This window comes from Megascapheus bottae, chromosome 16 (assembly GCF_031878675.1).
Source record: "Megascapheus bottae isolate mThoBot1 chromosome 16, mThoBot2.hap1, whole genome shotgun sequence".
NCBI classification, from domain to species: domain Eukaryota; kingdom Metazoa; phylum Chordata; class Mammalia; order Rodentia; family Geomyidae; genus Megascapheus; species Megascapheus bottae.
This window is the reverse complement of record NC_143524.1, coordinates 23792233-23819395: the sequence shown is the minus strand read 5'-3', so window position 1 is coordinate 23819395 and position 27163 is coordinate 23792233. Positions and strand designations below refer to the sequence as shown.

Here is a 27163-nt window from a genome sequence, read left to right as displayed (position 1 = left end):
GTTATATGTATGTATGTATGTATGTATGTATGTATATATATACCATGTATAACACCAATAAGGTATGTACATATACATATAGACTCAAAATATTTTAACTTAGAAACAATAAATGATGGCTATCATTCTTCCTCTTTTTTTTTTTGGCCAGTCCTGGGGCTTGAACTCAGGGCCTGTGCACTGTTCTAGGGCTTTTTCAAGGCTAGAGCTTGACCCCTTGAGCCACAATACCACTTCCAGCTTTTGCTATGTACGTGGTAATGAGGAATTGAACCCAGGTCTTCATGCATGCTAGGCAAGCACTCTACCATTAGGGCAGACTCCTAGCCTCAGGCTATAATTCTTATTCTTATAGAGATGATTTTAAATTTTTTCAAGTGAGATCTTCCAAATAACATTTTTGTGTTTCTTTTTTGGAGATAAGAACTAATAAGGTAAACATAACACTTCAAGTTGTGTAACAATTTATTAATGTTACAGGTAGACATGTTTGAAGGATCTCAAATCATTTGGTTGCTTCAAACCTTTCATCTTCATTATCATTGACATTTATGACACAAATGAGTGAAGTGCTTCCTTTTGGTATTTGACACAGTACCAGGTACTGCTTAGAGATGACATCCTCTCAAAGGACTTCAACTTGCTAGAATCACTGTAATGTTCCAAGTTATTTCCTGTTGCTGATCTATTTATCTGTTCAAAACTCTGAGCAACAAAGAATTAGATGTTCTCAGCATTGGGAAATGGAGGTGAAGGACATTTGATGAACTGCAAAATAAAAAAAGAAATGCACTTATGCATGCAAAATCTTTTCACTTCTGAGTGAGTATAAGATTAAGGAAGCTCAGAGGGTAATCTGGCTTCTTGTTCAAATATCCACTCACAGCAGCAAAGGACAAGGCTCTAGTTTCCATACCCCATAAAACAATGCTAGTGGCCGTGACCACAAGAATCCCAGCTCTCATCCCAGAGTTATAAATCACAATGCACACGTGGACTAGTTTGCCCAGAAACACTCCTCCAGAAGGCACCAGTGCTGTCCTGGTGACAAAGTCACTCCTCAATTTGAGTTCAAGGCAGCACAAAGACAAAAGTGCTCAGCGCAGTATTTCTCCAGAGAGCTATTTCAGATTTCATGTAAGAGTAACTGGTGGCCTTGGATAAATCATTCCTCTCATTTATGTGCTGAATGGGAGAAAACAAGTCAACAACTGATGCATGCAAAAGCATTTGGAGGTGATGGATGGAGACATTATGGTGCATTTCGTCAATGGCATGCCATTAGAGAAAACCATTTCATAGAGTAAATTAAAAAAAAAAACAAAACAGCTACGTGACACCCTTGGAATTGCCACTGGCCATACCGGTTTTTCAGCTCCTGAAATGAAGCTATGTGAAATTGACATTATCTTTATCACAGAGACTTCCTTTCTTAGGTTAGCTGTTTGTGCTCTACTGAGTAGAGCAGAGGCTCTACTTTTTTCATGCACTTTCACATAACTATGAGTAGTCATGCAACTGGAGAAACTTCTGCCTTACAGACACACATTTGCTTGAATCGATAGAGTGTGGAGACATATGAGTGTCTATGTATTTATATATGCATATATAAATATATATACATTTATACATATATTCTTGTTATTTACTGTCCTATTTTCTCCAATGACAAGACCCTTCATGACAAACATGGGGACTTAGAAATGAGGCCTTCTAGCACAGGATCTATTGTACATTGGTCAAGAGCATTTTTCTTCCTTTAAACTTTTCTTTTAAATGTTGCCTACCTGCCTAACACACTGAGTCACTGCTTGTCAAATTGATTAATTCATTAAGGAAGTCTTCTTCGGACCCAGATTCTAAAAATGCAGACAGAAGGCAGGGTCACAGTGAAGACACAGCAACAATCAGACCAAGTGACATAGATAGAAAAATGGGTGAGTAGCTAGGGTGAGTAGCTAGAGTAGCATTGGAGGGAGTGTTCTCCTAGAGATCTCAGGATGGCTTCTGGAAAATGCATTCCTGAAAGAATTAAGTAGATGTCACCTAAGCATTATAGCTGACTTCTTCAAATGCATGTTGGAGATCCCACACACAGAAGGAACATTTTGCCATCATGTCATTTGTTATTTCAGGAGCTTCTACTAAAAAGACTCAACTTATTCCCCAGGTCATACACTAAGGTCAAGGATAGAAATGGGCCATGAAATCACAAGCCCTTTGGCTGGGTAAGTGGTCTCTGAGAGTGCTCAGGTGCACCTCATGGTAACTGTGGCTTCATAAAAATCAGAGCTGATTGATGGGATGGAGGCTCTCTGCCTTGTGTGTTTAGTCTACTCGTGCTTTTAGTAGCACTGTGGCTGTGCTTCCTAATGGAAATACATTTCTGTCTCTCACCATTTACCCAGATTTAGATGCTCTCACATTCCAGGGAGCGTTTTTTTACCTCAGAATTTTTTGTCTTGTAAGACATCCCTAATGAAGGAAGGAAATCAGGAGGAGTAGAGAAGACCGCACGGCAAATGTTTTGTCAGATAGTTCAAAGAAAGAGAGAAACAAGAATTGTAATATCCAGCTTCTGTGCAGGATGGGTTTTTAGTGCATCATTCTGCTGTTATCAGGTTTAAGGAATTCATTTTCTCAACTAAAGAGCTGTCCCTAATAGCTCATGAATAGATTTGCTTTGATTCCTTTAAAACACAGTTTTGCTTTTGGATGTATTATCAGCAGAATAATAATATCTTCTTTCCAGGATCCTAACAGTATTTGGGTGTCATCTGACAAACCTATAGTGGGGAAGGAATTATATCCTCTACACGTTGGAATCTGAGGCTGATCTAAGTAACAGCATAGAAAAAGCAACCCAGCATGTCCAGTTCTGAATGTGGGACATCTGACCCATACCCTAGATTGAACAGACCTCACCTACACATGCAGGCCAAGTACATGACAAAAAGCTACCATAGTTCTGAGGTAGGAAAGGCAGAAATCATGCACACTGTCTCTCTCTTGCAGGAGGTGGAAATTTGATGTCTGTCAGTCATTGAAGAGCAAGAAATAGAATTTTTGTGGGCATCCCCAGAGCAAGTGAGAGTGAGACTTCTTCCAAAACATCTCCCTCTATCCTGACAAATGGATGTTTTGTTTTCTACTCACAGTCATACTACAACGAACTACCCCATCATGGTTATTCCTAAATATCAACAAAACAAAAACAGTTCAGCTTCAAAATAAAACTTTCAAACTCCAATATATGCTTTTATTTTTTTCTCCCAGAGCTGAGTGATCATGACCGTACCACTGATCTCTAACCTTCACAACTGTAGGGGCTCACTTACTATGGGCTTCTTCTTGTAGGCTTCCTAGAAACCTTCTTCTGGGGCAGAGAGGGACTTCCTAAGAAAGTTGTGGAATCTGTATGTTTCTGTTTGCTGGAAAGGCACAATAGGCAAGAAAAAAATGAATCAGATATTTAGAAAAAGAAGGGAGAAAGTAGTTCCATACACCTGAAAGATCCTTGCTGAATAACTGGAATCCTCGACATACCTACTACTTAGTTAGAAAATAGAAGGAAACACATTTTTGCATTGAGTCTGTTTTCTTTTTATGGTCCTTCTGTGACAACTTACAGCTCTGGAGCCCTTCCTGTATCATTGGTTTCCTATCCCAGACCCAATAGTGTTTCTAAGCGTCTCAGCTCATGACCCAAATCCTAGAACAAAGTAGACCTTCCCTTTTATTTACCAATCAAGGATATTGTACCTCAAAACTATCAAAGTGAGAACAAGTCATGAAAAAACACAGGGAACTCAAACTAATGTATAGATGTTTAAGACTCTGCCAGAGCGGCACACAAGTGAGGCTGGGGTTAGGGGCATTATTCTGAGGCACAGCAAGTGTTTTGTCTGCACTTGACAAATCCCAAATCCTCCCAAGCTCTCTTTTCTCCCTACTTAGGACCTGGGGCACAGTATTTATTTACTTAAGTGGTGCAGATGAAGACAAGCTTAAAGCTAGCCACCTGTCAGAGCAAAACAGGGGCCTGTCTCATGCAGGGATTTTAGCAATGCATTAACATCATTATAAGACTAAAGGAGATGGTGAGAAAATTATTTAGGGAAAAATTCATTCATGAATTAACCCAAAAAAGAGATTGTGAGGTGACACTGGAAGACTACAAAGAAAAAGGGACACTTTAAAATACAAGCAACCTAGATGTCCCTCAGTTGATGAGTGGATCAACAAGTTGTGGTATTTGTACACAATGGAATTCTATGCTGCTGTCAGAAAGAATGACATCGCCCCATTTGTTAGGAAATGGAAAGACTTAGAAAAAGTCATATTAAGTGAAGTAAGCCAGACTCAAAGGAACATAGGCTCAATGGTTTCCCTCATTTGTCATAATCAATAGAAACCTTGGGCTCTACTAGCAGAGATCTGCAATAGAGCAAAACCTTGATACATAAGGCCATATAGTATGAAGCTAATTGAAAGGACCTCCAGGATATAGAAACAAAAGCCATATAACGAATGATTGTTGCCCTTAATGTACTATGTTGTCTCTCATCTCCTTTGCTGTCCCTTGGTTATCTCATATTGTTATAGTATCTCACTTTGTTATCTGATATATTGAATTTATTTGTATTTGGTTATTTGAAATTTGATAGGGAAGGGGGGAAAACCAAGACGGGTGGGGGGTGTGGAGGAGACGGTAATGGGTACCAAGACATGTGAAAGGGCATCAATGTATGTGAATTAATGCACCTTCTATCTGGCAAATATCATGTAACCCTTTTACTAATTACAATAAAAAAGAAAGAGAAAAAAATAAAATAAAAATTCATCACATAAAAAAAATAAAATACAAGCAAATCCAGGATATCATTTTAAGGAACTTGAGTAGTGACACCTTCATACTTTGCAAACAAGGAAGTCAGGGTCTCTTAATAAATGCCCTTGAGACTCTTCATATTGCTAAGAAAGGAAGTTTGTTATAATCCCCAATGAATGCACATAGCTCATCTCTCCCCCAGCAACCGACAATACAACTTTCCTCTGATGCTGTGGAAATTCAGTTGATAGTCACATTCCTACCTGGAGAATCTCAAGGCAGAGCAGGGTGAACTCACTGAACAAACATATGTACATTACTTAATGGACAGTGAGCTCCATGTAAGAGCTTTTATAACAACTTCCTCCCCCCTTATCAAGAAAGTGAGCCCCAGCTGAAGGCACTGATACTAATTCAAGGTGAATCGAGGGCTGTGACTGGCATGTAAGCCATGGAATTTCTGTTCTTAGCTAATGCACTGTGCCTGTCTTTAAGCAGAGAAGATGTGATCAGATTTGATGTGGTCGCCAGAAAAACCACATTGCAAAATCCTCTGATAATTCCTATATGAAGGATAGGCAATATCTCAGGCCCACAGGAGGGTTTTGCTGTTTTGTTTCATGGTGCCGGGGATCAAACCCAGGACTTTTGTGCATGCTAGACCAATTGTCCACCATGGAGCTCCACATCCCTGTTCTTTATCTTTTTGAGAAAGGTCTTGTTATGGAACTCGGCATAGACTGGAACTCACACTCCTGCCTGTTTCCCAAATGCTGAGATGGCACCACATCCAACTAGTCTCTGCACCAGCTTTCTGTGGCTTTCAGAAATTGAACTTTTCTGGTCTAGAGACAGGGGATGGAATGAAGGTGGACTATGGGGTCCAACAAACCTAGCTTGGGATCTTCTACTTTCCACAAGGAAGTTAATTTGGGAGGGACATTTCACTCTGCTATCTCTAAATTAGGACTTACTCGATCTCTTTTAGGACTTTGTGAGGATTAGGAACAAAATGGAAGACTTACTCAGCAGAGTGGCTGGTGACAGAAGGTAAGAAAGTGTCCCAGTTGTAACATATTTTGATGACGTCCTTGTTATAAGGCCCACTGGAGAAAGCTCTGGGGCTTTTGAATAATCATTATGTGTCCCTCAAAGGCAATTGTTGCTCATGGAATTGTAGCCTAGCTGAAGGAATCTCTGTCCACGAACCAGTTCACCCTCTCGATTTAGCAGACTGAGTTGCTTTCTGCCCCCCCATACTGTGGAAAGCAATTTTAGTAAGTGCTTGGCTTAATTACTTGTATACAGACATCTTCTGAAGGGCTGTGTGCACACATTTGTTTTCATGAAGGCCCATCTAGTTCCATAAAGTTTGCCTTTGAGCCTACGTTCTGATGAATGCATGGTGAAACTTCTGTTCTATAGTGTACTTCTCACTCTTGCTTCCTAGGTAGGAGCTTGCCATCTTTCCCCATGCTAATTGTCATGGGGATCTTCTTGTTGGGAAGTTTGTATTTTTTTCTCTGAAAGGCCAGACCAGAATGCCCACTTCAGGCTCTGGATAGCACCAAAGAGGCTTCATAAATGCAAACTATAACAGACCAAGATAGCTGTAGGGGCTTTAATATGGGCTAGAACATTCTCTCTGCTGGTACCAAAACCAAGATTTCCTTTCATGAACTGCAACTGAAATTATCTAAAATGGGTAGGCAAGAAGGAAGACCTATCAGTTATGCAGGCTAGATATGAAAAGTAGACATTGGAGACACATGGCAGATTCTGGATCCTATTGCCTTTCTTCAGTGGTTGTCCCAGAGAAAATAAAAATGATGGTCACAATTTTCCCTACTTTAATGTCTGGCCCATTAAGAAAATGGTGGTGGGGAGATAATGATTGTTCATGGGGACAAATGAAAATGTGCAGTGAATACTCCATTTATCCCATAAATATGTTCTAAACAGCATCCACAACCTTGACTAAACAGTCACTCTGTTCCCTCAGTCATTTTGATGACAGAAAGTGAAATCTCAATCCTCTCAACTCTAAGGTGAGATATATGACAGCATGATGGAAGTACGGAATATACTGAGTGCCTTATTGATCTACCTGCCAGCCTGTGATTGGTAGGCAATAAAGCTTTATTGAAAATTAGAAGGAAAAAAAAGTCACTTATTCTAATTCTTCTTAAAGGGATAACTGATGTTACATGTGAATAAATCTCCCTCCCTCCTTCCTCAGGACAAGCCCATCCTCCTACTAGCCAAGCCTCCAAACATCACAGCATTAAAAATCTTGCAATTTTATTTGCATATAAAGGCCGCTAGATATAGAATATCACAATAAATTTAAAGAAAACAACTGCTTCCCTAAATTTCAAGATAACATAAAATAGAATAAAGCTCAACAGCATTTACAATGGGAAAACAGAAAGGACTATTAGCGACAATATTTTGTGCTAGTGAAGATTGCATCGACACACAGTGCAAAATGGGAAGGGAAGAGGCAGTAAGAAGACAATTTAGGGTATTTAAATAGAAAAAACAACTAAGCCTTATTTTAGTTAGCTTCCATTGCATCCATTTAAGTCTATACACACTTGGAACTGTACCTAGGTTCAACTCAAGCTCTTTAAGACCTTGAGTTCTGAGAAACGAGTCCATTTTTTTGAGACTTCAGATGTGCTGCCTGTACAGCATTCCTTTGCAGTTGTACTGTCCTTGGCAATATTAAACTCCTAACTTAGTCATAATACACAAAAAATACTTATATATATAAACCCATATGAGTCGGCACGCTCATTTTTTCTTTACTGCATGAAATACCTGCTCTTGACAGATTCAACCTCCATATTTTTAAAGCTAAAATAATTTAAAAGGAACAAACAAACAATGAGACCTTGTGTAACCATGACAATGATCTCACTAGCTAAGTCATCCTTTGAATGAAGACTATCTTCTTCTGACAGTTTTCTTGACAGTGAGCGTGTGACGAGAAGTCTTTCCCAGGCCTCCTTCTGTTGAGAAGATTGCTCTAAGCTGGGCCTCAGCTGTAAAAAGGAAGCATTACCAAGAAAACAACAACAATAACAACAACGAAACATTAAAAAATAAAATACTTCAAACAATTGTGCAAATCTGGATGGTTTAAAACACTGCCTACCTACATCCTGGTTTTTCTTTTTCTTTTTTTTTTTCCTTTTCTTCCAGCTTAAAGCATATTAAAATAACTTTTATTTTTAAAAAACCACTTTTTAAAAGAAAGCTTGGCTGTCCTTTGGCGAACACTAAAAATTTACAATGGCATGGCCTTTGAGAAAACAGAAGTCATTTTACAAATTCACAATGCTCCTTTGATTTCAAATGGAGGCCCCATTTAAAAAATAATAACAAAGAAGAAGCACAACCTCTAGTTTCATATTTTGTTCCAACAATTTACAAAAAGAACTCACAGGATTTAGAAATAAACAAGTAAGAGAATGTAAGTTTATAATTAGAAAAATGGCAGTTTGTAGACCTTCTTTCACATTCCAATAGGGTGTTTAGAACTTCAGGAACCCTGTGGGTTTGGAAGGTCGAATATAATTGGAGGGTTGGTAGGTTGAAAGCTGACTGTACATGTTGAGGCATTGATGTACGTGGTGTAACCGTCGGTCATGATGCCATAACCTGTAAGGAGACAATGTTACAGTGACTGTAATATGTATAAATGATAGTAGCTGAACATAGGACCACCAGGCAAGAAAAGAAAAATATCTTTGTCAGAGGGCAGGGAGAAAAAATAACTTCAGTCACTCTGTTAATGAGATAAAATGATCTTCAGGAACTGCTCCGTAAGTTCATTTTATGTTCTCAAAAAAGAGAGACTTCTCTATTTCAACAAAGAGTGAATCCTTTTTCCTTACTTACATAGTGAACTATCCCAGGAAAGGCAGATTTCTTTACTAGAGAAGATAAAGAGAAACATTCCCTTCTCTGTTAAAATGGGTATTTTCATTTCAAAGCCCTATGTGAGTTCCAAGAGAAGCAGTGAGTAACTCATCAAGGATGACTATAGCCTGATTCCAATGAACTTCAGGGCAAATGAGGAGGGAAAGTGCACTGGACGCTGGGAGATGAGAATGCTCATCTTTGTTATGGGTGAGATCATCTCTGACAAAATTCCACATAAGTGATTTTACCTTGAACTCTTTAGCTTTAATTCAGAAGTCTGTCCCATTCAAAAACATCAACTAATACACTGTCTGTCCAGAAGATGTATAGAAGCATCTTCATAGACCACTGCTTCCTGGGGGAGGGACTCACCTGGACTTCTGTGCTGATCAAAAACACGTAATACGTGCAGTATAAACATACTTGTCATTAACTTAAGGAAAGCTAGGAATAGTTCCCTAGACCTGCAAGCATGGGGAGCCTTTTGAAAATTTTAGAACTTAAGAAAGTTATATACTTTCCTGAATATCTTGTATTTTACTTAGTTACAGTCTCTGTAACCGAGTTTGTAATTCTAGTGTCAGACTCTTATAGCATGAGAAAATATAGCCATGAAGAAATAAAATCATCAGGACTTGTAGAAATCACAGATAAGGGTCTCTCTTTTCCTCCTCCATTTGCTTAAATTTCTCCCAAGTAAGCTTAGGGAGGGCTTAATGAGGGTCAATGGAAAAATCTCTTAAGAAAAGAAAAGAGGCATTTAAAATGTGCACTGTTTAGTTCAGGGGTCATAAAGTCTTGTTATCTCTCTCCATCAAGAGGTTGGTATTTGCCCTCTCTCTGCCCTCTTCAGCTGTCTTAAGTGAATAGAAGCGAGACAAGTTTATTTGAATACGATCTCCTCCTTCTAAAATGAGTTTATTATTTTGGGGCTCCGTGGAATTTCCCAATTGTCTGGCTAGTTTAAAGCTAATGAATTATTTTATTTTATTTTTTTAAAGAATGAAATGCAAACTCAAAGGAATGCTATAGGAATTCAAACCAATTTCCAAGATAATACGCCCTCCCTGCTCAGCAGTATTGTTGAGATATGAGGTCCCTTTCTCACTGCTCCAGGACATTAGAGAAGTGTGTGTGTGTGTGTGTGTGCGCGCGCGCGTGCGCGCACATGCATGCACAAGAGAGAGAGAGATAGAGATAGAGATGAGAGAGAGAGAGAAGAGAGAGAGAGAGAGAGAGAGAGAGAGAGAGAGAGAGAGAGAGAGAGAGAGAGAGAGAGAGAGAGAGAGAGAGAGAGAGAAGATCTTTTCAGGGAGCACAGCTTGGTATGAAAGCAAGCTGCTGTTAACTCTCCTTGGGAACAGCCACTCAGCTGGAGCCTACACGTGGAGCAAGCTGAATTTCTCTAGCCTCAGTAGGAGGATTTTCAATATGCTCTTTATTGTCTAGCTAACCAGGAAGCCACTGAATTTGTGGGATTTGAAAAGCAAACTTTGGTTTGTTTTTGTTTGTTTGTTTTTTAAAACCAGGACACACATGTAGCCTTATGCACCTCCATATGACTGCTGATTCATAAATATCTTTATCCAAAAAGTGGCAATAACTAAGCAGTAGCTGAGGAGAAGATGGCAACTGTCCATATAAACACACCCACTGCACACCATCCTGAAACTGTGCATCTGGGAGGTCTGGAAAACCTAAAGTCTAATGAACGGGCACTTTATGTCTGCAGATACAAAGAATGGTTTGGAAATGGCAGGTCAGATAAAACTTAGATGCTTGTGATTTTTCAAGATCTGTGATCTTCTCTGAGCTTACCTTGAAAAACAAAATGGTAACTGGGACCAGTTCCCATTTAGGGGAGATTTAATTATTCTGTTTAATCTCACCTCTACTGCAAATGTGCTAGTTCTCTCTGGTTCTGTTATATAGCTTACAGGTCCTGAGCTATTCTTCAGAGAGCACCTGTCTTCCTGGGTCTTTGTATGAAGCACCACATTAGTATAGGGAAGTAATTAGGAAAGTTTTACATAGCTCCTATTTCCCAGGCCACTTCATCTGTACTTCCAGGAATACAGGGCAGTAATGGTTATTAAATGTTCTTCCTTAAAGCCTTCAGATTCCAGAGGCACTTTAAAGAGTCATTGGTTTGTGGCAAGGACATGTCTACAGTGCTCTATGTAAAAAAACAAAAAAGTTTTATGTCCTCATTTCTCTCCTAAGATTTCATTTTATATAAAATGAGTCCCACTGCTGAGTGGTTTGAGAATCACTGTTCTAGTTATCTGCACTCAACTAGTCTCCCCTTATGGATAACCACACCACACATTGCGGATTCCTTACCTTCGTGAATTCCACCAAACACATGCAGCTTGGGCCGTACTCGCCTCTGGACTGTGTTTAACAGCTCTACACAACCCACTCTTTGGAGCTCCTTGGGAACCCAGTCTCGAAAACCTAAGGGCAGAAGGCAATCAATACTCTTAATTTTCTCTCTTCAGGTAAGGTTTCATACAGACTTTCAGGAAGCCATAACTCACAGACGGTTTATTACATTATCTGTAATCCTAGCTCCTCTATTCAAGCTCATGATGGCTTTTAAGGAACTTTTCACTCATCACTTTGTCTTTGTTAAGTTCTTGAATATATAGTTTTCGGTTCCCTTCCCCCCCTTGCAGTTAATTAACTTTTTTTTCTGTAGGGATTGTGATTTATTCAGCCATAGGTTTCAAATCTTCGTGACATTTATTCCCGGTAGCCCCATGACGTCTCTCTCCTGAGATTCAGTTACTTTCTCTTGTTCTTATATTGTTTTTCTTATACTTTCTCCAGGCAGTTTACTTCTAAAGGTGCTTCAAAGAAGGTCGAGAAGTTGCTTCTTATAAACAAGTCATAAGATAGACACCTTGCTCTCTTTAGGGACATTAACTCTTAATTCTGGTGGGTTCCTGATAACCAAAGATTTGGAACTTGCTTCTCCAGCCCCTTTCCGGAGATAGACAACAATCTGACCTCATGGTGGCATCCAGAAAGCTGGGGCTAATTGACTACTTTTAAAGTAAAAGCCACTTAGTTCAACGCTTAATGCAGAAAATCCATAAAAACTGACATCAATTATAGCAAAAGTCAGCTATTTAGATGATTATGGTCTGAAATGAAATCCATATACCTCAGCAGGCTAGGGCATAAAGAAGGCAGGTGGCATGAAAGGCTAAGTTGTAATCTGTGGGAATCCATTCCACAGTTCCATTAGGTTATTTCTACTATTTAGAAATGACTAAGTGAAAAGAGACTGATTTCTGCTTTATTTAGCCAAAGTATAGCCAAGAATTAGTGTTCCTGGTACAGCCTGTTAGTGGGGGGTGTAGGCAGTGAGAGCATCAGATGAAAATGGAGGTTCTAGAAAAAAATCAAACCCGTGTTTTCAAAAAATTATGTAAGAGGAAAATATCCTGAGCCCACAGAGACTGGCATAATGGATATGCTTTCCTTGAAGGGGGAACTTATTCCACTTCTGTACACAAGTATCTGAGAAAGTCTCTTGCTCAAATTGTAATAGGAAAAAAGCCTCATGGCACTGTGGTTTCTCTCATAGTAGAGAGGCGCTCAAGGTCAATGTCAGAATACTAAAAAAATTAACTGAGGTTCAACTTTCCATTCTGAAAACTTTGACTTTTTTTTTTTTTTGAAACTTCTACTATAGGGCCTATTCTGTCCTTCACACAGTCTGTCACTACAAAGACAGAGCCACTAGTGACCTCAATAGAGAGTTCTAGTCCAATTCTTTAAGGTCCAGTTTTCAGACTTGCTACTACTACCACTTCTTTTATTCTAAAAAGAATGACTTGATTAAAATCTGTGAGTTGGTCATTCTGTTCAAAGCTATCTTCCAAATAGCATTTTATTGATGGAAATGTTTCCATTCCGGACAGGCCCAAGTCCCTTTCTGTGACTAGCCAGAGGGAAGCCATGACATCAACTACTGAGACTATTCCAGCAAAGGGAGCACACTGGCTGGAATAATGCCTGTGTAGGATATTCTTGCCAGTCAACTCAGGCAAATCAGAATATGTTGTTAGTGATATGATGCAGCAAGCCTAAATGGTTGTAAAATCAGGCAATCAATTGTGACTTGATAAAGGTTATTGGTGTCATCTGTAAAACAATAGGCCAGGATGTAATGTGATTACAGAAACACCATGAGGATGGTAGTTCTGGATGGGTGATTTTGCCTATATCAGAATCCTCTTTTCTATTGCTTCATTGTTAAGACATTTAAAGAAAAGGAAATAGCAACAATTGTCTTAAGGAGAAAACACCTACAAGGATTAAATTGAATCTAGAAATGAAAATTACATATGTATATATTTACTTTTGATTTTCAAAGAGGAGGGAGGAGATAGCACTATTTCTTGCGTGTTTTTTTTTCTAAGTTCTCTTTAAGAACTATAGACAAGGGCTGGGAGATTGACCTATTAGTAGAGTGCTTGCCGAGCATGCATGAAGACCCAGGTTTGATTCCTAGGTACCATATACATGGAAAAAGCTGGAAATGGTGCTGTGGCTTCAAGTGGTAGAGCCCTAGCCTTGAGAAATACCAAGGACAGTGCTCAGGCTAAGTTTCAAGCCCCAGGACTGGTAAAAAACAAACTATGGCCATAAAAATGTATAGAGGCTAATGTCGTGGCTCACACCTGTAATCCTAGCTACTCAACCATAGCTAGAGGTGTGGCTCAAGTGATATAGTATCTGCCTAATAAATGTAAGACTCTGAGTTGAAATCCAACTATAATTCATTGCCCCTCCCCCAAGTGCACAGAGGACTCATTTCACATTAGTTGGTTAAAACAAAAAAGTCACATAACAAGAAAGAAAGGAAGGAAGGAAGGGAAAATAACTGTAAAAAAACATCAACCTTAAAAGTAATTAGGAGATAACTATATAAGTCAAATAATCATGTTCTGATCCATAATCTGGGGGTGCAGAAGGTAGCTGTAAAGCCCACAGACAATGTAAATCTGAATGCAGACCTGATAGGCTTGGAGAATGAGTATCTTTAAGTAATTTTCAGCCTAAGTCCTTCCTGAAGACTTTATCTCCATTTTTTAAAAAAAGATTCTTTTCTCCTATAATCAGCTCACATGTTAAACTTTAAAGATACCCCAGGTTCCAGCATTATGTAGAAATGGAAAATGAGATCCTTTGAACAAAAGTTTCTATCATTTCATTGCTATTCAAAAGCCCCATGATTGGTAGGTCTATGTCTTCTTTCTGTTCCCCACCCTACCGGCTTACTCCAAAGTGAATGCAGTGCTTAAAATAAATTATCAAGCTCAAAAGACTGCAGCGCTCCCTACTCATTTGATTTTTTTTCCCTGACTCAACTAAATAAAAAAAATTAATTTCACCCACACCTATAAGCATAGAAGAACTACTGAAATTAATTATCATACTGGGTTTCTTTAAAGACATTTACTTTTCTTTTTGTATTCACTCCCCCCAACTTTTTTTTTTTGGAGGAAAATGTCCCTGAAGCATTATACATTATGCTTGGCAAAAAAAAAAAAGCATATGACAAAAGGACAACCTTTGCTTCACTTACCTAGAGGAGGTCCATGTGTCATGAGTATGTCAATGCCCTCAGGAATAAGGTTCCACTTGTCCAGCAGAGATTGACCTCTGGGTAGGTTAAAGCCCCATCCATTAAACCACGGGGTCCTTCAGGGGAGACAATGCACAAGGTATCAGAACAGCAGAGCCCTATCTCTGCACGGCAATATTTCTCTCTCGCACATTCCCCCATGGTTTGCATTACTCTCTTTTCTCTTTTTGAAGGCTGGCCCTGGCAGCAGGATGCTTTGTTGTTGACTGCTTCAAAACCAATCCATGTGAAAGCAGGCGTGGAGCCTATGAATTGTTCCACTAGAAAGGGGCACAGGAAAGCTTACTAGTGGAGACTTTCCCAGCAGGCTTCTATCAAAACATTGACAATGCTTTGTCTTCCCCCAAATCTCAGTGCTTCCCAAGATACCCAAGCCCTGATCCAAAGCATATCTAGCCTTCCTGGAGTGCCTCAGAACTAAGAAATTCATCACTACCCCTAGAGCCTCCCCAACACTATCGAAGTACTCCACTGGGAAGATTCTCAGGAAAGTCCTCGGAGAAAAGGACCAGGGGTTTGTGGAAGAACATGTGTCTATTGAGATGCCTTCAGTACTCTGGACTGAGGTTGTTGGGAGAAAGTAGGGGAGTTATCAAAAGTGACCCAAAAGCAAGTGAGGAATTTTCTTCCTGCTACCAAAGGGAAAAACAGTGTGGGATATCCTTGGTCTCTCTCGAATTTGCTCCTGGCACAGCAGTGGTGAGCATTTCACAGGAATTCCATGCTCCTGAAATGAGATTCTGAGATGGATTCTGTATGCATGAGGGGATGGGGACTTTGTCTATTTAATCAGCATTTCTTCACTGGAGCTGAAAGTGTCTCCCTTACAAATGTACTGTTTATACCAGAGGATGATGAATTTTTCTATACAAATACTGTAGCCTAAATCACATTAGACCAAAGTATTTCCTGGTATTGTCCTATCACAATATCTAGATTAAGCAGTATTCTTTGAAATGGACTCTCTTTTGTTGTATAGGAAAATTCCAATTTGCTATGCCATACATGAAAAGGACTATTTTCTGGCTAAGCCCAACTTTCTCTTCCAGATTAACCTTTCCCTTCCATGCTTACTAAAAAAACCCTGACTTCACCAGTCATAGAAAGAAAAACTGCACTTTTATTTAAAGATAAACAGGCAGACAAACAGGATTTTCTCAAGAATTTTAACTTAGAAGCGGTGATATAGAATTTATTTGGTAATGTATAATCAAGGCCAGAAGTGAAAGGATGACAATTGAAATCCATGTCAAAATTCACAGTACCGCTAAGAAGATTGATTCCCATAGAAATTTCAGTAGAGAGAAACTTCTAGAATGAGGAGATTGCATAATGCTAACTACAAAGAGAAGCAAAGTATGTGACTTATTTCTAATCACTTTCCAAGTTCCCATGTCATTCTAAGAAAACTTGCTTTTACTACAACCACTTGCTTTGTAGTTCCACATTTAAACTTTTGGAGTCCTTTGAGAAATGAGGGTGTACATTCCTATCCCAGTCTGCTAGGGCATACCCAACCTTCAGGGCTGGGGAGAATATTGAGACCTTTTCAGAGTAGAGCCTCACAGCTTTCTGTCTTTTACTTCTAGCACTTCCCACCTTCCAGTTCTTAAACATTTCACTTGAATCTAAAATACAGTTTTCTCAGTAGAGGATGTCTATCCTTCATTTCATAATGACTGTTTTCTAAGGTTTGTCTTGAAATCAGAAAACAAAAACAAAAAACAACTTCAGAATCCAATAGGAACACAGCATTTTGGCAGAAGAAGGAAGAAAGAAAAATAAGCAGAAACATCTGCTTCCTTAAATTTTGAAAACAAGCTTCTGGGCCTGTGGTTCTTGTTTGGATGGCAAACAAAGAAGAGTTTGACAAAGTCTAAGCACACCCAAGTTGCTAATCCAGTGAGGGGCTTCAATGTTGTTGAAAACAGACAGCTCTGAATCCTCAAGACACTGAAGGAGCTTTTGGAGTCAAAGAAACAATAGTTAATTTTTTTTTGGGGGGGGAAGGGGTCTTTTCTACTTCATAGATTATTCTCTTAGAATCCCATATCCATACCTCCTACCCATCCAGGAAGTGCTCAGTTCTCTTAAGTGTCCAGGGAAAGATTATGATGAATTCCTGGTCTACAGATAAAACCAAATTTAATTTGGCTAACATTAAGCTTGTGACAAAAGCCAGAAGTGTTTAAGTTGAGGTTAAAACTTTAAAGTTATCTGGCTTTTATTTCACCTCAAACTTACATGTGCATGCGAGAGACAGGGAGTCTAAGTTACAGGAAAAGGAACATTTATCAAGTTCCTGATAAACTTTCTACAGAGCTTTTACAAAGATTATTGAATTCTTCACAATTTTTCAGGCATGTATTAACACTTTATATTTAGATAAACACTTGACCTCAGAGATTAAGTTACTTATCTGTGTTTCAAGGACCAATAATGATGGAGACAATTTTTTTCCTTCATGTTGGAGTTTGAACAAAGGCTTTCAAGCAAGAATCAAGATTTAAAACTGGATCTGCTAGTTTCACAGTCTGTTTTGTCATTGTATGCTGACAATCTTCTAGTTCAATTTGACTTCAGGGTCTTATATATCTAAAGAAATGGCATAGCTGTTCCATATTGCCTCTCAGGTTGAACATTACATAATTTCAGGAGGTGATATGGAATTGTGCAGTGGAGGTGGCCCTCAACAAAGACATAGTTGATATGGCCTTTTCCTTTTTCTGAACCTCTCAATAAAGCCTTTTCACAAGGCAGTGGCCAACCAATGGGAAAAACAGGGCAATGATGGGTTCCAGAATCATCCCAGTATACTTTAATACATGAGGTACGCAGAAGTCCAGAGCCCTGTCTGCTAATTTTCTTTCTTCCCAATTCACTAGCTTAATTGGTCTTAGATAAAAGGACTATCACTGGGCTGGTTTCCTCATCTGAGGAAGGAACAAGTAGGTGGACTCAATTGCAGGATTTCAGGATTGCTTTTATGTTGTGGCTGCCTTATGAAAAAGCCTAATAGATCACGCAAGCAAACACAGAATTTTCCTGGCTTCAGGGCTGGGAAGAAGACACACACACACACACACACGCACGCACGCACACACACACCTGCCCATTTACACAGCCCGTTCCCTCTTTTTTTCTAACCTGTACCTCAGAGTGCAGATGGCTGAATTTGATGCATAATGATCTTCCTGTGACCTAAAAAATCCTAGCATTTTATCATTCTGTGAAGATTATCAAAGATCTGAATAAATACTGTGAATTGTTTTGGGTGAATGGCTTAAACTGCCTGTGAGGGCCTGAGTCTAGTGGGAAAAATGTCTGTACAGAAAGCAAGTGTGTCATCACCAGTGAATAATGCTTTATCCAGGGAGTTTGAACCTGAAACATGAAACCTCAGCAGTGAGCCCATCAGGGGTTTCCCTGGAAAATATGTGCACAGCCAACCTCCAAAGCCCCACAATGGGTTTTGTTCTGTAGCAATGGGGGGTAAGAGGGGAGGCTGATGGGAGGAATCCAAGCAACAATGTCTATAGCTCCAGCCAAGGACTTCATAATTAGCTGTGACTAACAAGTACCACATGGGAACCAACTTGTTAGAAAATGACCCACAAAGCACCTTATGGCCAGTGATCCCATCTGAGCCCCTGATCCATCCACTCCCAGGAAAAGATTAGAAAACTCTGGAAGGAAGGAGAACAATTCCACTGGATCTAAGACACAGGATAGATGGACACTGCAGATATTTTTAAGGCACTGGTCCTTGTGTTGTAATGGCTGGCACTTGGCCTCTCAGGCTGGAGTTCCTGGGGCTAGGACTAAGGGAGTTAACATAGGCAGAACATGTTCTAAACAATGTCAATACAAAACAGGTTTTCTGTATGGAAGTGAGTTGAGATGAAATCACAGCAAAGGTCATCTGTGTTTGCAGTGCACAGTGCAGTGGTGCTGGCAGAAGGGGGTTGTCAGGCCATAAATCCCAAGAGGCTGGGACAGGTGAATGGCTGTTTACTCCTCCACAATCCTCATAGGGCATGTCCTGGGAAAGCAGGATTTTACACATGGGAAGTTGGTGCCTGTGCTCAATATGCTATTTGGTTCCTAACTTGGGCGGAGGTCAGCATCCACAAATTCTTGGTAGCTACAACAAGGTCCTGTGCTGGCTACCTAACAAACACTGGGGTTCTTATTTTTATGGTCTTTCTGGCATTTATCTTATAGGGATTGATTATGGCCCCAGGACAGTTTCACTGGGTTCTGCACAGAAGCTGAGAAGGAAGGGTCAAGTGCTCCAGCAGCACTCCATCTTACTTTCTAGCAGGATGGCTGTACTACTTAGAGCAATGAGAATCTGAATGCTCTATCAGAGTTAGCCATTCTTATTTTAGAAGCATAGGTTAGGAGCATGGATGATGGACCCAAACAGACTCATGTTTAAGTTCCATACCTGCCAGTGACTGGCTTCTCTGTGCTTCCATTTCCTCATCTTTCAAATAAAGGCACTACCTTTCTATGTGGATAAAAGAAGGTAACTCCTATAAAACTTTTGACAAAGTCCTGGAACGTATGTAAACATGTAGTTCTTGATTTATATACGATAATCTTAGCAATGAGCATGCATGCAGACATACATGTATACATGCAGCTGCTTACGTTATACCTTCTTTCTAGAATATTCCAAGCTACGGCTCAATACCTCATAGATTCTCCTGCTCTTGGACATTTGAAAAGTCACCAGTTATTTAGCCAAGCATCACTAGATGGCTAGACAGAGCCTGACTTCTTTCAGCTGATTACTTATTAAAAGGCACTTCCTCAGTTCATTTCCAGTGGAAGTTTTTCAGAAAGTCACTCACTCACTTGCCCGCTCAATCTTGCATAGACAATCCCGTGGAATGTAAGAATGCAGGGCAAAATGGTTAGTCAAGGCTGCTTAGCCAGCTAGTACAGGTGGTTAGACTTTTGACAAGATACTGAATTGTGGGAAGTTCAGAGCAAGGGTTATCCTGAGTCCCTGGAATATTTATCATAGGGGATTCACTGGAGGAGGTTCACTGGAAGAATTGACAAGCTAGTAATTAATGCCATCACCACCAGCACAACTTAGACACAGGAGGCAATTTTCACCTAGCTTTGCTTTTTCTGAATGGTAGCCCTTTAGATTCACGGCCTTCTTCATGCCCTGTCCGAGAGAAGCTAATTTGACCACCACTGGTTAAAATTGCCTGCACTTCACAGCCTCTCTCACATGCTATGAAGCTGTCATGATTATTCTTGATCTCTAGCTCACCTGACAGCTCAGCCCTCCCTTGACTGGGAAGCTTCCCCGTCAGTTAGAAATACCAGTTTCCCTGGCACCAGATGTATCATCCTGAATATCCAGATGAAAGGCAAACACTATCCCTTCTCCCTCCACTCCCTCCCTCCTTGCCTTGTTTTCCCTTCTTAGCTCTGGATTTGGTAGAAGCTAGTTTTCTCCCCCTACCTCTTCCTCAAGTCTTTTCTTCCTTGGTAGCCTGGAAGGCATTCTCCTGTGTAATTAAAAGAGCTATTTTGCCTCTGCCCACAGAATGGCTACATACCTTGTACGTCAAAGAGACATACAACAATTGACATTGCTTTGGTGGGGGTGGGGATGAGGGCGGGGGTGAGTGGGGGGTGGGGTGGGGGGGGTGGAAGGGGTGAGGGGATGGGGGTTGAGGCATAACTTCAGGGCAAAATTTCTACCCCAAGCAGCTGGAAGCCTGCCTAGCAAGTATGCAAGTCCAGCTGCCACCAAAGGACAGTGCTGGCTTCTTTCTCACTGTCTGTCTTGTTTCCACCTCTTCCTTAGGACTTTGTAGCTTGGCTTTTGTTAAGAGGTCCTTGGGATGCAAAGACAAACTGTTTGGACACAGAGCAGGTGACTAATGTGGTCTGTATGCATGGATAGGAAATGAAAAACTGGAACTGGAGATAGTCACCTGGGCCCTCTTATATACAATTCAGGCTTTCTTTTTTTGAGTCTGATCTTTATAATTCTTAAGAGTTTATCATATAGTTATGCTTCTACATATTCAAGTGACAAATATATACTGTAATTCTTTACAATAATTGTAAGTAATTGACAAGCTGTCAAATCATATGTATGCTATGCAGCCATGATAAAATTATGCAGCTAATAAAAGAGAGGGCCTTTCACAGCAATATAGAAAGGCCTCAGAATTTGTTAGGGAATAAAATAACATTTAGACAGCTCTATACTGAATATAACTTTTACTTCCTTACACAAATAATGTTAATCTTTAACTATATTCCTGAGACTATGAAAATAATATGCACCAAAAAATCTGAACTGGAACTTGTGAATTAATATGTTAACTATTCAGCTCAAGGAAGAGGGGAAATTTTAGACTTTTTTTTTTGGTGGGGGGAGAGGTTTCTTAAACCAAGAGATCACACTGAATTTTTCTTTCCCCATTATGCAAACCATGCCTCTGTCTTGTAATTTATTAGGGAAAAGGGTCAGTTAAGCCTCTGCTCCCCATTTTTTCCTTTCCCTTGCTGGAAAAGAGGTGGTATGAATAGAATTTGCTTTAAGAATTGAGAAGACCTTATGATCTATTTTTCAGGCTTTGACTGTTAAATAATGATATGCCTACTGTATGCCTAGACAGGCCTTTAATCTTGTAAACAAGTTTCTAGTAGGAAGAGAAATACATTCAGTTCATTTCGGTCCAAAGGACAGTGAGGGAGATTCAGCCCATCACACAAAGGAAGTCTGCCAAAGCCTCATATCATAGAAGGACTTGTGTCTTCTTAGTGCAGGTAAAGAGGCTCTGGAATGCTTTGATGCCTTTGTTTTGCTGCTGAAGACATAAAAGGTCTAGGTCCCCTTAGTTAGAAGAAGAAACCTTGACAGGAAAAAACTCCAAACTAAGCAGCAATCAGTAAGAATGGCATTTGTACCTAATGCCCAGCAGGAAAGATTCTTCAAAGAGGGGTATCACAGCACCCACCTTTCAGGTTAGAAAGAAAAGGAAGACTTAGCATGTGGAAGGAGTAAGGAAGGAGAATGGGAAATATTTTCTTGAGATAAAATACCTATGGTACAAACTTTACCACTTTAACTATATTGGATGTGTAATTCCATTGCATTAGATAATATTCCCAATGTTGGGCAACCATCACCAATATTTATCCCCAATTTTGTCATCACTCCACATAGAAGCATTATATCCATGAAACAATAATGCTCCACAGACCACAGTCACCAATGTCCTAATAACCAATGTGTGTACTTTGTGTTTCTGTGAATCTGATTACTCTGGGTGGCTCATAAAAGTGGAATCAGAAAACAATTACCTTTTTGTGTCTGGCTTATTTTACTTAGCATAATGTTTTCAAGGTCTTTCCATATCCTTTCACTTGTAGAAATTCATTCCTCTTTGTGGCTGAACAATAATCCATTATGCAGATTTCAATACGCATTGTATGTATGGTGTGTGTGTTTGTGTGAGAATCGGGGGAGGGAAAGGGGGAGAGAGAGAGCACACACTGGTGGTAGAGCTCAGGATTTTGTGTTTTTACTGTACATTTTTATTCACATCTGTAGCTTTACCACTTGAACCACAACTCCAGTCCAGCATTTTGCTGGTTAATTGGACATAAGAATCTGGACTTTCTGATTAGGCTGGCTTCAAGTGGACATCCTCTGATCTCAACTTCCTGAATACCTAGGATTACAGCCACTGGCATCTGATACCATGTTCATTTCTTCATCTAAAATTTCTGAATGTGTACTATATGCCAGGTACTAAGCTTGGTCATAAGGAGGCAGGTAGAGATAATAACTCCTAGTCTCTTTCTTTGTGAAGCACATATTTAATGGGTTGAAATATCAAGAGAGGATGAGCTCAGTGGGAAAACTTCCTGATCATCTACTCATTTATTCAATGAGTTGACTGTTGATTTGGATGCCTACTGTGAGCCATCTTCTGGCAAGTGAGGCATTGGGCAACCAACATTCTACACAGTTTCCACAAGTCCACAGCAATTCATTTCACTCATGATGTTATCCTAGACAAGAATCTTTAAGCAATTGTTCTCCTAAGTAACATAGTTACAAGGAAAATTAGAATGACCTGAGAAGTATTCTAGCAATTCCAAAAGTAGATTTGCCCCTAGTTAAGAGAAGGTAAGAAGTTTACAGGCCTGAAGGCCAGATTGTAGGAGGGAGCTTACCTGCATTTACCTCTCATATGTACCCAAATAAAGCTCTGTGGTTTGAAACCAAGGCGATGGAACACACAGCCATCTCCAAAATGAGATTGAGCCTATGAGGGCAGTTTGTGACATATACTGGGCTGGCTCTAAGGAACAGGATGAATAGAACCTGCAGAGTTGTCATAGGAAATAAACACGTAGAGCCAACTTTCCAACCTAGATTTCCAAGGCATAAAAATAAGACAGGTGGGCCTGGTTTTGTTAACACAGTGAATTCTGAAGGACTGATCACAATGTAGCGAGACAGACCAGTGAAACTCCAGCCCTCAAACAGTAATAGTACTATTTACTATTTTTGGTTTGGTTTAAAAAGTGTATAGGCATGTATTGCACATTTATGCTGCTTCCTTTTGCACAATGCTTAATCTTTGGGGGGATGGAGGAGTCAGCAGCTAGGAGAGAAGATTTGACTAGTAAGAAAGCCTACTACGTGAAAAGTAGATCCAAAGTACATAGTTCATAAGCAGACAAGAAAATTCCACTGTCATTAAACAAAAAGAGTAGATTTGAGCCCATGGTTCCTCCTTGTAATTCTAACTACTCCGGAGGATAAGATCTGACAATTGTGGTTTGAACCAGTCGTATGAGGAAAGCCCAGGAAGCTCTTATCTCCAATTAACTACCAATAAGCAGGAAATGGAGTGATGGCTGAAGTGGTAGATCACTAGCCTTGAGGGGGGAAAAAAAAAGAGGAAAAAGTAGAAAAAGAAAAAGCTCAGTGGGTCCAGAACTAGGACATACACAAAAATAATTAATTAAATTTAAAGGTAGATTTGAAACTCAGTGACTGGAACCTGGTCCCCAGCCACTGGAACTGAAAAAATGCTTTAAGTGTTTATCAATAGAATTGAGTTATGAAAACATTTTCATGAGGGCTTTGTAACATCATGAGAAAATATGCATTCCCTTAGATTGGTAGAAAAGTTTAAAAAATGCTTAAAATAAAAGCAGCAACAACAGCAAAAGAAAATCAAGTAGTTATTTGGGGAAAGAGCAATAATGGGTATTCCCCCTCACCTCTTCTACCTATTAAATTTTTTCAAATAATGGAGAGACACAAAGTATTCTTCAAAAAAACTTTCATATCCACTTTGACTTAACTCTCAGTAGAGAGCCGTTTCTGCTAGGGGTGGAATGATGGGTAGATTTGGGAGATGTTTTTTGCTCAGGAAATTGACCTAGGACTTGCCTTCACTCTCTCTACTCTCTATCTTCATTTAGGGAAGGAAAAAAGAATTTTTGTAGTCAAAGGCCTTTATTCATTTAAGTAATTTATGACTAGAACATCTACAGTATGGGGAATCATTCTATTGGTGATAGAAAAATTTCAATGTAAATGTGGAAAACTATAGTTATATATGAAGTTATATATGTATATAGTTATCTATATGTATTATGTATAGTGATATATGTCTAATAGGCATATATATACGTATAGTTATATAAACATATTTAGAGGCATATGGATATAGTTACACACATAGCTATATATGTATATATACAACATATCTATCTATACATATATAGAGAAATAGATACATAGATATAACTATATACATATACATATATGTATATACAGAATACTTTGTATATCACAAGTCATTCTCCTAGGTAGTAGATCAAAATGACCTTAATATGATGAGCAAGGTATGAATTTTAGAGGAAATAATGTACAGAAACAAACATGTTAGTGATTTGGCAATGACCACTTATGCAGAATTAGCCTAAACAGAGTTTTGTAGTGTAAAGCAGGGCTTCAAGTGAGGTCTGAGTCAGCATTTGTGCTGCTTTCTACTTAGCAGTTTGACTTTGGACTAGCTGACTTTTCTGATCTGTTCTCATGTCTATACAATGGAGATAGTAATACCAAACGTACAGGTTTATTGTCCTATATGAAGAGTGAAATTGAGCTGGATTCTCATGGCTCTCGCCTGTAATCCAAGCTACTCAGGAGGTAAGAGATTATAAGGATGACAGCAGTTCCTGAGACTCCATGTTAGCCAAATGGCATATACCTGTTTCCCAACTCTAGTAGGAAGAATAAGCAGAAGGATCTCAGTCTAGGTTTGCCTGGGCAAAAAGCAAGACATTATCTCAAAATTAACTATAGTAAAAAAGGACTGAAGGCCTGACTCAAGCCCTGAGTTCAAACCCAGTACTGTCAAAAACAAAAGAAAAAAACAGAATTACATAGTAGCTCTCGACATGATCAAAGTAAAATATTATTATAAGTATCAATACAATCAGCTCTATAATTTCAGTTCTTTAATTTACCATGTCATCATCCTTTTACCACTAAGTTTACCTGTGTCCATGTCTCAGAATGTGGGAAACGTGAGTAGATTCATGACAAAACCTTTGGAATGAGGTGGGCCAGGTTCACCTATCGAAGACACTGACTTAGACCCTAGAAGGTATGAGTTCTAGTCGTGCCTCTTCCCATGCACTCGCTGTGCAACCTTGTGCAAGTGTCCTCTCTGAATTCCTGTTTCCTAAGGTGTCAAACAGGAATCACAACCCCTATGAATCTAGCAGGGTTGTCAAACAGTCTAGAGTCACAAAAAAAAGGAAAGCTCCTTCTGATCCCGTACCTTCCAGTTCCCAGGTCACTGCTTGTCCATGTGGCCAGTTTAGGCGGTTTGAAAGTTCAGAGGAATTGGAATAAGTGACAAGTAGGTCAGACAGAATTTAAAGCACCGGTCCCCATTTATCTACCATTTTGGCTCTAAATGACTAGTTTCAGTCCAGACCGATTTAGTAAGTGAGAAACTGTGATTGCACCCTGGCAGTACACACAATCAGAAGAATGAGTGAAAAGCTGACACTGCCCCTTCAATTCAGAGGTTAAAGCCAGCACGGAGACCCAGGCATGTCCCTCACCAAGTGCTAGCCAACCATGCATTATTAATTGGATTCAGCAAACACTGAGTACCTTCTACTGCAAAACTATGGCCAGGCGCTCAGGGAGATCTAAATATAATGTGAGACTATGTCCCACTCTTCACCAACCTGCCATCTGGTTGGGATAACAAGCTAGTCATAGACAAAACTGTCCTCCACTCTCTCTTTCCATTAAAACTTTACTGTGCCCTTAAGGCTCAACTCATAATTATAGTTTCCCCTAAGAAGTTGTCCCCAGTCCCTTCCATCTTTCCATCTTTACTGTAGTATTTATCATGCTTTGTATTATTGCTGCTGCTGCTACTGCTGTGTGTGTGTGTGTGTGTGTGTGTGTGTGTGTGTGTGTGTGTGTGCATGTACATGCACAGATTTCCTACTTTATTCTAACAAGCATGTGAGTCAAGGCTTCATTATGGGTATATACGTACATTCCCTACCAGACTCTGAGACATCCCTGATTCATTTTGGTGTCTCCCAAGATCTAGTAAAATGTCTGACAAATACATGTCCAGACAATTTTCCTGATAAGACCAGAATTAAATATTCTTGATAAACCCAGGATAATTTAGAGTCATTGTCCAGGGGGTATAGTCTAGATTATATATGTGATTGAAGGTTAGTGTAAGCCAAGACAGCTTAAATATAGGCTCCTCATTCTCTCTCTCTCTCTCTCTCTCTCTCTCTCTCTCTCTCTCTCTCTCTCTCTCTCTCTCTCTCTCTCTCACACACACACACACACATACACACACACACATCTCACAACTCAGTGTGGGCTAATATGATAGCAACAGTTTATTGAGCCCTGAAAATGTGGTAAGTCTGAATTGAAATGTGCTATGATACTAGGTGTGAAAAATTTGGATGCTTTACACAAAATCAAATATGAAAGCATCATATGTCACTCATATATTGTTTTCTATGTATCTATTGTTTTAATTGTAAAGATGATGTACATAGAGGTTACAGTTATGTAAGTCAGGTAATGAGTAAACAGTGTCATCTCTTCTCTCCTTTTCTCCCAGCTTTTTTCCTCCTAGCCCCCTCCCCCACAAGTTGCACGGTTCATTTTCAATGTAGTGTCTAGTAAGTATCACTATTTCATTTGTTTATCCTTTTGTCTCTCCATTTCTGTTTCTCCTTACCCTCCCTAAAACAGATAACTACAAAAGGTACAGAAATTAAATAAAAAACAGCAATAGATGGGAAAACAAAACAAAACAAAAAGCAAAATAACAAAATAAACCTTCAATAGATGTCATTTTACATGATCATATACATATAGCTATTGAGACTTTATGATCCTCCCCTATGATATCCTTCTTTGGTCTCATTGTGTAAATGCTTAGAGTCCTGTTTAATTGATCATGTCCAAGTATAATTTTTTTGTCTTTTAACCTTCATTATGTTTACTTGTAGATTGAGAGGCACATCGAAATTATTACAAATGAAGGAAACCATGCAACCTCTGTTTCTTTCAGTACTTCTTTCTTTGCTTAATATAATTTTCCCCAAGTCTTTCCATGATCTTATGAAAGATGCAATAGCATTAAAACTCCAAAAATTAAACCCAT

The 27163-nt window shown here is 39.4% G+C and overlaps 1 protein-coding gene across 1 annotated transcript in view; it reads right to left on the bottom strand.

Moving 5' to 3' along the window:
* Positions 1-7115: 7115 nt before the first annotated feature.
* The window catches only part of Mpped2 (metallophosphoesterase domain containing 2), a 166801-nt gene continuing 146753 nt past the window's right edge, over positions 7116-27163 (bottom strand). Inside the window, exons 5-7 of the mRNA XM_090348931.1 lie at positions 14364-14479; positions 11105-11218; positions 7116-8497 (exon numbers count right to left, since the gene is read on the bottom strand). Of these exons, the coding sequence (XP_090205057.1) occupies positions 8379-8497; positions 11105-11218; positions 14364-14479 (349 nt within the window). The 3' untranslated portion in view covers positions 7116-8378. The remainder of the gene's footprint in view (positions 8498-11104; positions 11219-14363; positions 14480-27163) is intronic.